Source organism: Coffea arabica, chromosome 10e (assembly GCF_036785885.1).
Source record: "Coffea arabica cultivar ET-39 chromosome 10e, Coffea Arabica ET-39 HiFi, whole genome shotgun sequence".
Taxonomy (NCBI): Eukaryota; Viridiplantae; Streptophyta; class Magnoliopsida; order Gentianales; family Rubiaceae; genus Coffea; species Coffea arabica.
Window position 1 is genome coordinate 6,706,457 of NC_092328.1, and position 10,265 is coordinate 6,716,721.

At 35.3% G+C, this 10,265-nt stretch overlaps 1 protein-coding gene across 6 annotated transcripts; it reads left to right on the plus strand.

Moving 5' to 3' along the window:
• Positions 1-3,048: 3,048 nt before the first annotated feature.
• On the plus strand, positions 3,049-9,859 carry LOC113712361 (uncharacterized). Of its 6 annotated transcripts, XM_072067293.1 has the most exons (13): positions 3,049-3,250; positions 3,334-3,410; positions 4,012-4,196; positions 4,302-4,376; positions 4,597-4,703; positions 5,086-5,146; positions 5,463-5,526; positions 5,610-5,680; positions 6,401-6,553; positions 7,455-7,509; positions 8,462-8,584; positions 9,059-9,276; positions 9,440-9,859. In XM_072067293.1, the coding sequence occupies exons 1-13, from the start codon at positions 3,084-3,086 to the stop codon at positions 9,461-9,463; spliced, it is 1,380 nt and encodes a 459-aa protein (XP_071923394.1). In that variant the 5' UTR covers positions 3,049-3,083; the 3' UTR covers positions 9,464-9,859. The 6 variants fall into 6 exon arrangements, with proteins under 6 accessions (XP_071923394.1, XP_071923396.1, XP_071923395.1 ...); XM_072067295.1 differs by lacking the exon at positions 8,462-8,584; XM_072067294.1 differs by lacking the exon at positions 4,597-4,703 and having other exon boundaries at positions 4,302-4,363.
• The last annotated feature ends 406 nt before the right edge of the window (positions 9,860-10,265 follow it).

Sequence of the window (10,265 nt, forward strand, 5' to 3'; positions counted from 1 at the left end):
TTTAATGAGTTAAAAACGGTGAAAAATGGTGTGGACTAAGCCCAATGAATGATGATATTGGGTTTGTTGATGCATAGTCGAGAGTTAGTCACTTGGTTTGAAGATGATTTTGCCAGGGTGTTTACCAATCACCATAAAGGGCTTCGAATGAGGGAGCCTAAGTTTTCAGACGTGCAGAGAGCTTAGGCCTGGGTTAACCAGGCGGCAATCTTGCTTGCTTGTGTTGGAATATATGAAATTTGAGGCTCAAGCCTAAAAATGCGCCTGAAAGTCCACTTTTAAGTCTGTAACCAGCAATTTAAAAAAAAAAAAGTCTTTTTAAAAATATCCTCTACATTTAAAACTATACAAAATCATTTCCACATTTCTGCTAGAATTGCTGAGGCTGTAGCTGGTCGGGAAGCTTTTCTATTTGCGACGGCATTACTTATTCTATCTTTCTCCATTGAACCGCAGTTATCCGGAAAATGCGGAACACAGAAGAAGATGATTCCTCTGTCATAGGTAGAGGTGCTGTCGAGTCGAGTCGAGTAATACACTCGAGGCAAAATAACTAAGCTCGAACTCGAGCTCGACATCGATTTATGGAACTCGAGCTCGAACTCGAGTTCGAGTTTGATTAAATGTAATTAATTCAAATCAAACTCAATCGAGTTTATTCGAGCTCAAGTAATAAAAATTAATATTTTATATATAATTTTAAATAAAGAATATTATTGACATTTCACAATAATAAAAATTAAAATATATATTACAAAAACTTCGATAGAGCTCGTCGAGCTCTCGAGTATTATATTCCCAAGCTCGAGCTCGATTCGATAGCTCTAACGAGCAGCTCGAGCTCGAGCTGCTGACCAAGTAGCTCGCCTAGTCATAGGTCCTATCGTTAATGACTTGCGTGATCATTTGAATAGCTTAAGTAATGTATATTTGAGATGGGTGCCAAGGGAATCAAACAAAGCTGAACACGTCTTTGGCATTTCACGCTAAGTCTTAACAATTCGGTTGAATTTTTTTGGAACTCAACGCCTACCTTTGTCAAGCAAACAGTACTGGATGATTTCCATTAAGTCTCATAAATAAAATTTCTCTCTTTTTTTATCAAAAAAAAAATCATTTCCACATTATAAAAAACGTACTAAATTTGTTCCAAAACCCAATTCCAATCAAAGTTTTGAGATGCATGTCCTAGTCACATGCGTATTAAATCAAGGGCAGAATGGAAAAATAAAATTCTTTCCCTCCAAAATTTAATGAGAAAATGACCAATTTTATTCTTCGTAACGTGTTTCTTGGTTACTTTTCAATGATACTATTTATTCATCTTCATATTTAAAAGGATGCAAATCAACCGTAATTTACTAGAAACGTACGATCTTGTCCCAAAGTTAAATTTTTATCACTGTTTTGGCCGAGAGTCGCATGCCTTGGCTCTGTCTATATAAGCAAATGATAGGGGAAAAAAAAGCGCAGACGACAAACTAAACATTGTTGTTATTAGTAATGCATGTTTCGTTAGGGGTGGGATAAAATATTTGTTGATCCGAAAACCCTCTATATCCAATCTGAAAAATAGGGTACTTGATCCGCATTATTTAATTGAGTCAAAAGACGATTGGAAACCTGTTTATATGCGGGTCGCATAAGGGTTATAGAATTAAGAATTCCTAAGTATTTAACCTGTCCTGCATATATATATTATTTATTTTTTTATGCACATACTACAAAATAATACTTTTACAACTAATTAAGTAATTTCATTGAACAAATTGCACTACAAATACAAGAGACCATAGTTTGTTTACAATATTTATTTATAGAGGTCATATCTTATATTTTTTAGAAAAGAGTTTAGTTGATGTGGAATATATATATTTAAACAAAAAGGTACTACTTATTTTAAATTTTCATCATTTTGAATTCTTTTAATTTTTTCCTTTTTCTTGTATTTTCTTTGCATGCTTGTTTCTTGGTAGGAGACTTTATTTTTAGAAAAATCTTCGTTAAGTTTTAGATAAATATGTAAGATATAAAATTAAATTAGTAGAAATTATTTTTAAAAAAAATTAAATAATGAGCGGGACGGGGCAAGTACCCATTGATCTGACTCTATCTTAACAAGCACCCGATTATTGAATATCCGCTGATATGTGGGGCAAAAATGAATAAAAAAATAGTTCACGCGTAAAGTGCGGGTCGAGTCAACAAAATGGTGCATGAAATTGGAACCCAACCCTTGCCCAATCCTAATGTCCATCAAAAAGGAAAATTCCGTATATGAATCTATTGATGCAATAGCGGATAAAAAGATAGCAAAATTTGTTTATGTTTTAATGATATTTTATTTATTTATTAAATAGGAGAGAGCTAAGATTTAAAAAGTAAGTTGCGAGAAAGAAAGTCCTTTAGTCTTAACTTTAACTAATAGACTAAGGCCTCCTCCTTTCCCCAACGATATTGTTATTTGTTTTCCTTCAATTTTTATTAAAATCGATAGTTTCATAATTGAGTTTTTCTAGCTATACATTACCATTTACTAATAATTAAACATGTATTTTTCAATGAAGCACAAAACACGTATTATTCAGTGAAGCACAAAGTCAGGTTTAATTTTTGTAATGGCCCCTAAAACAATATAAATATGGCTTGAGTCGCAATATAATATGGCTAGAGGCTAAAGCATGCGACTCTCAGCCATAAGAGTAAATCTATCATGGTTATATGAATGAAATTCAAATTTTACACGTCATATGTTTAACGATAATAGTGTATACACTGACAATATATACAAGATTATCTCCATTTAAAAAGTTTATTTAAATTTGATAATAGCATGAAATTTCCCGCTTCTTAAATCCCAATCATTCTCTACTTTGAAAAAATTGATAAATAAAAATTTCAGGATGATTTTGTATCCTTTTAACGGTGGGCAAGAAAGAAAACATTAAGTGTTAATATATAAAAGTACTAATCACGTTTGTTGGACAAAAAAGAAAGAAAACATTAAGTTAATTGAATTTTGGTCCTGGGACAGAATTGGTATGTTTTCAAAATGTGAGCGATTTTTTTGCATCATTTCGAAGATGGGGACAAAAAAAGGTATTTTGAGAAAAAGTGAGGGACGAATTTGGTCATTTGTCCTTCCCAGCTCAATTTCATCGAGCATCTTCGTTCCCGTGGAAACAGGTGGAGAGAGAGCGAAAATCTACTGTGTCCTGCGTGGCATCAAATCCACGCGTCTCCTCCACAAGTCTCTACGGAAATTCACTATTTTTTGTGCAGTTTAAGTTCGTTTTGTAATTGAATTTAAGAGTTTCTTTGCCATCTGGTTAGGTTAATAGTTCCGGCGACAGACGGCCGAAGTCCAAAAAAAATGCTGCGTGACGGCATGACCCAAACTCCTAGTCGGTAAGCCCAAGTACAGAATTGCAATTCCGTTTGTGTAATTTGTGGAGTAATTTGAATGATTAGTATTTCAGCTTATCCGAGTTTTTAATTTCAGTATTAAAGTAGAAACTGTTAATTCTGTAATTTTGGTTTATTGGACTTGCTTCTTTGTTGTTTTGAGTAATTGACCTTGCTAACTTTGACTTATTGAGGAAGTGCTCTGGAAGTGCATATTTAATTCAGGAGTTTGTATTGAGTTTTTACTTAGAAATATGGAGAAAAGAAAAAGACTGAAGATAATTTTGTAGCATTCTTTTTTTTTAACAAGTAGTTTGGAAAATGGTGAGGAAGCAACTTCGATGTAGTACAGTGCAGTTGTTTTTAGTTATTGTGGGAACGGGAAGTTACTGATGCAAATACAAGTACTGCTGTAAAGAAAGAAGGGAAAATTTATAGTGATAAACACTAGCGAACTTTCATGGTCTAAATCATAATAATGAGCAATAATTTGGTGAATAGATTTTGCCTACGAGAGTTGTGAAAAGGAACAATGAAAATAAAAAAGGAAATCTTCTTGGCTTATTTTTATGTTTCTTTTTTAAGTTTTTCCTATCATGAAACAGGTTGAGTTGTTGAGTATGGTGAGAAAGCATTCCAAGTTTCTAGCAAAACCTTCAGCAGATGAAGATGATGCCTCGGATGTGGAAATGGATATCCATTTCTGGCATGATGTATTGAATGTGTATTTTGTAAGCGGTAAGGAGTCTAGGGGCCGTCAGGAGGATGATATGCTGTTCTTTGTTAGAAAGGTGGTGTTTTGTTATTCATATGATGCTTGGTTTATTTTCTTGGTCCCAAAGGTTGAGTTACATGTCCCCTGTGGTGAAATCTGATATTGCATGTTCTGCTAAAAGGGTTCGGATGGAAATGGTTCAAGTGAGAGCGGGGAAGACAATTCTCCTTTCTTCGTACGCAGGTGGGCACCTAAGGTAAATGCTGGATAATTTTGTAATTTATGTTCCTTTATGTGGGTTGAAGCAAATTTTCAAGTCCTTTTAACATGAAACTCTGTACTTCAGTAATTCATGAATGTTGAAACATGCCAACTCTCTATAGACTAGTTTTGGACATCAAAGTTAACATCTTTATTAGTAAGCAAAGACTATATTTTGACTCTTATTGACCCTTCTTCTTGTTTTCTGTCTGCAGTTGGATGAATTAGTCGGTGATAGTTTATTAACAGTGGACTGGCGGCGCTCATTTTACTTGAATTTAATTGCTCATAGCTCCTTTACTGTTACAGTTGCTATTTGCAGGTGATGTCCTTTATTCAGTGCAACTTTAATTATTAATTTGTTTCTTTAAAGATGCTCTTCTGACATGTAAGCTTGAGCTTTTTATTCTTCATTTTAGCAGAAAGATAATAGGCATCAAAAAAGGAGAGAGAAAAGATGGTATACATGCAATTTGATAGTATAGTTAAAAAAATATGTTTCATTCACCACATTGGGTATAGACATCTTCTCCTGATCATTAGACATTGTTGTTATTTTGTGTGTGTGGTTATTTGGTTCTTCCATCTTTGCTATGCCATACATGTGTAATATGAGTGCTATATGGTGGTTTGGTTTGGTATGTGTGCAAAAGCTTTGTTCTGCTGTTTTTAGTAGCATTTTCTTGATGGTGTCATGTTTCCAGTCATCAGGTGCTTCGGAATTATCAGAGTGTCCAAGGCAGACCTCTGGCTCCAATATACAAGGTATTTGTGCTAAACACTGTGTATTCTTAGACAATAAAATTTCTGCTTAGAACTGCATGAACTATGTTTTCTATGTTTATGATTGATATTCTCTTTGAGTCTAGCTTCTGTCGCTTGAAAGCATTAAGTGCGACCCCAAAAGACTTCTCTAACCTGAATGAACCGTTAGGACCATTTTCTTTATGGTAACTAAGAAAAATTACATATGTATCTTTTCCACTTCAGATGGTGGATGCATATTTTCCTCATTCTCATTTCATCCTTCAAGATATATTGGTCAGATTTGAATGCACCAGTTTCTTTGGCCTGTTGATAGGTTGTGAAGACTGTCTATGCATCTCCAAGTCGTATCAATTTCCATTTGGACTCTAGAAAGGCAGGTTTTTGCTAGAACTGTCCTATTCTTATGCTTGAGTTTCATACAAGTTTCTATATACATTCTTATAATTGCCCATTCAGGAAGTAGAAACAACCGCTGCCTATCCAGATATATGTTTCGCTGTTGACGACTTTGATTCCACATTTGATGCAGTGGTAAATATCTTTGTGGTTGTCGATTAATTAGATTTTGTTGTTCTACCTTGAAGGTTGTGCTGCTTTGAAGCATTGGGTTGTTTGTTTTGTCATTTAAAAACACCAGTGGCCAGTTTGATTTGTAGAACACTACTCTGCTCTATGCACTTTGTACTTAGGTAAAGTACCAATAAACTAGTTATCTTTGCAGTCTGACTACCTGAAAAAACGAAAAAGCCATTTATGAATTTGTTCATTTTAATCATCCAGTCCTGCAAATTTCCCCCTTCTGCTGTCTTTACCTAACTCTACCACTTTAGGTTTCTTGGGATGGATGGGTTGGGGTAATTATGTTAGCTTCATACCTATTCTCTAAAGAACTGTTGGACTGTAACATTGATCATCTTATCAGAAACATTTTGTTTGGCTCATCAATGGCTTTGAGGGCACACCAAGAAAATTGACAATTAAGATTTTGGTTAATAAGGCCCCTTTTTTTTTTTAAAATTGAATCTCTATTGACTTAAAATTTTTGGGCATACCTTTCTTCTTATTCTCTGTCAACATCTTTCATGTTCTGTAAACCTTCTATCATAGTTCATGATTTTGCATTGATTATGACTGCCCTGCTTAAGTCTGTGTGTATTCATGTTGATACATTTAAAATTGCAGTTTACCAAGTGAAAAGACTAACCTCACTCTAGTATTTCTACAAGTCACTATCTTCTTGTTCTTTTGTAGGTGTTGACAGATGTAGATCATTGTTATTGTGTAATCCTTAATGCAAATGATGGGGCAGCATTTCCATATGAAAATTTACAGCAAGATAACAGTTCTAGAGACAATTTTTCTTTGAAGAGTGGCACAACAGCAGTGAAGACAAAGAGTTCTAAGGTCTGGAATGAACTGATCATTTGTTGGAATATAAATTTCTGCTCTCTATGTTGCTAACTGGTAATTTAAGGATCATGTTGGACTTCTTGGTTCTCGGTTGGTAGATGCACTAGCTGTTGTGGCATGATCTCTTCTGTCTGCCAGAAGTTTTTAATTGAATTTACTTGCCATGCCATTGATGGCAAAGTGAATCTAAGATTAGAGAGGAGTCACAATAGCACCTGTATCTTTCTTAATTAAATGTATGTAAGAACTGAAGGCATTTTGGGTTACAGTGGAGAATAGAGAGGGCCAGACAAGTTACTTGTATTTTATGAAAGAACAGAGAGTAGGTTAGTTAGTTAGATTCTCTTATCTTTTTTCTTTTTGGTAGCGAAGGGTTTTTCATCTTTAAAAAGTGGATATTACTGGAAAGATTTTAGAAGGGAAGGAAAGGAATTCAATTAGAATACAAAAAGGGTATTTTATCATAAGAATCCTTTTTATTTTTCTCAAATTTAAAACTGGCAACTCTCAATCGCATCTATAGTTTTGAAATATATTTGAGGAGATTATTATTAGTGTATGGGTATGTCTCTGTTTCATTCCTCTCTCCAGAAAAATGAATAGCATGGGGCAAATTCAAATATTATTTGCAAATGTTTATGGCATTGACAGTCCATACTCCAATGAGCATGATAAGAGATGTTTTAAGAGAAGTTTATGCACAATAATGTTTTAACATGCACCAGAAATTATCAATTCTAGGTTTATAGCCTAGATGTTTCTGATTGATTTTAAACACTCAGTCAGTTTTCAAATGTCAAGCTCAGGTACTTGACATTTTTTCTGGAACATAGTTACATTAGTTTTGAATGACTGGACATGGATGGTGATTTGAAGTTGCTGCTTTTGTGTGCAGACTACTCTTTTCTCAGGCTTTGTTAGCTATCAGATGGTCCGAGATGCCTATGATGGTAAGCTGAGTTCTGTGTTGTAATGTTCCATCAATAGTAAGTTACGCCATTGTTTTTGCTCATTCTCTGTACTTTAAACCTAATTTTTGAGTTCAAGCTGACTGTTATTGATTTGCAATACGTACTACCTAGAGGATAATCTTGGCATTTAGTGATAACCATAAACAGTAGCTATATTTGCTGTAAGACTAAAAGTTGTGTGATGACCACGAGATTTTGGTGCTGGAATCAAATCATTTGAGGTGCTAACAGGTACAGCTCACTGAATGTGGCTTCTTCAGATGCACTCATATTTTTGGGGGAGCTTTCCATTTTATTTGAATGGCCATAGTTTGACTTGGCATGAATAATCAGTCAAGACTTGAATATCAGTGTAGTTCAAAAAGGAAATTGCAGATATGTTAGGCCCTTGTTCTGTCCAATGGACATTCAAGTTTTATTCTAAATTGAAGCTTTTCTTTACATGGCGATTATTCTCCTCAAAGTTTGTCCACTGTTAATCTTGGCTTCTAATGATCACCTTGAACAATTGTTAAATTTGCTGTAAGACTAAGAGTTTGTGTTATAACCATGAGCTTTTGGTGTTGGGAACCAAACCATTTGAGGTGCTAACAGTTACAGCGTAATGAATATGGGTCCTTCGAATGAACTTATATTTTTGGCGGACCCTCATTTTTTTGTGGATTGCCATAGTTTGAATTGGCATGAATAATTGATCAAGACTTGAAAAGCAGTATAGTTCAAAAAGAAAATTACAAATGTGTTAGACCTCCATTGGAGTTCATTTATATGGAAGTGGAGATGTATATTTCTTTTTTATTATCCTGTTCTGTCAAATGAACATTCAAGGTTTAATTTTTACATGGCATTTTTCTCCGTAAAGTTTGTCTGGTGTCTGGTTGGTAATTCAAGTTGATCTAGTTTTGTTGCTCTATTTCTCCTGAGTTTACAGCTGGGAGGACTGGATTTGGGAGCCTTCTGTCACTTGCTCATTCTCCAGGCAAAGCAGATAGACTTTACATGAAAGGACCTGGAGGACGTGGCGAAGTTGAGGTGGCTGTTTCTGGTGTTGTAGGTAGAAAACTCACTGATGCTTATACAATTGTGGAAACAATAGTTCTATTTGAAAATTTTGTTTCCATGTTGCAGAAGCATATATGTGCTGATAATTTTGGGGCCTTTGTTTCAAATTTTATTAATAGTTGGATGCATTAGTGTCAACTACATCTTTGTAATTAATTATACTCAACTGTAGGGAAACATTTAAAATACTAACATGTTTTTTTACCAATTTTCAACTTTTGTCTCCTTTTTGAGTGGGCTACCAAAGTTGCACTATTGCTCATCTGTTCTTTACAAGCTCCTTTCTTGTACACTTTCTTTCTGGAACTGTTCAAATTTCTGTTACTTCACTATTTGATAAGTGCATTGTATTCTCAGGTGCTGCTTGCATTTAGAACCTCGATGTCTCTTTCTTTCTGGTTGATCAACTCAGTTAAGTTTTGGTATCTAAGGACGGAATTTGATGTGCTACTTCTCTTTCTTGCAGACCAAGGCAAGGAAGAATGGGATCATCATTCTAGTAAAGGATTAAGCATTGGCAAAATTGTAAGGAGGGCAGCATCTGTTGCTTCTGTCGCAGCAAAGCATGCTTATGCTGCTGCTTCTTCCACCCGCAGTTCTTATGAGGAGATGCTCCCCCTGAGGTGCTGCTTGATGTCCATATCACTGCCATGGGAACATATTGCTCATGATCTTTTATTCAAGGTAATAGCTTTGGCCTTTTAGTTACTCTAGCAATTGTGGGTGAAGCATCTTTCTCTCCGGACTTTTTAGTCCTTAGACTAGTTTCACATCATATTAGCTGTTTCTTCAATATAAGGTTCGCTATCAAAATGTTTCTGACTTGTCCTCCATGTTCTTAATTTAGGGAAGTCCTCCAGTGAACTTGTAGGAGTACATGATGTCTGGTGATAAGTGGGATTTTGTTTCAGCATGTTTAAAGAAATTTTTCTAAAAGATGAATGCTGGAAGGAGGAGGTGATTTTGAAGCGAGCTTAAAGAAGACAAACAGCACTCAAAACTTAGTGGATAAACCCATATTCCCCGCTCTTTCATGGGAGACCTGTCCCCTAGAAACAACACACCCAAACTCGGCTGTATGATTGCTGGCATAGAAAATTCACAAGTTTTGTGTATGGGAACGGGTCATGATGTACATTCTTGCTATTTAGAATCAACAGGTCATTCGTTATTGGTTCATATGCTCTTTAGCTTGGAAATATTTGTCTCTTGTATCATTAGATGAATCTATTTCATATATATAATTGTTTTACCTAGGTTCTTCTTAGATTTATTGATCAGACGGGCAGTTGAGCTTCAGGAGTTTCTCTTTTTCTGGTTCTCTGGCTTTCCGGGTTCCTGTTCGTTGGCCAGCTTAATGCTGGGTTTAGAGCCATTACTATATTCCGATCCCATCTTTTTTCTGTCCGTTAAGGTTCTTTGGTGCTAGTTTTTCGGGGTTTGCGGAAGGTTTCCTTCTGGATAAGTTTATTGTTTCAATGAAGGTATCGACATCCAAAGGTGCTGAACGATGATTAAAGCCTTTTTCATGCGTTCCATGTCTCAGGTTGCACTAAACTATTCAGAAACATGAGCAGGAGATTTGTATGCCCCATCATACTTTCACATTGTTCCCGGCTTAGCTTTCTGGTGGGGTGGGCTATCCAGTATTGCATGAAAATTTTACAAAGCTA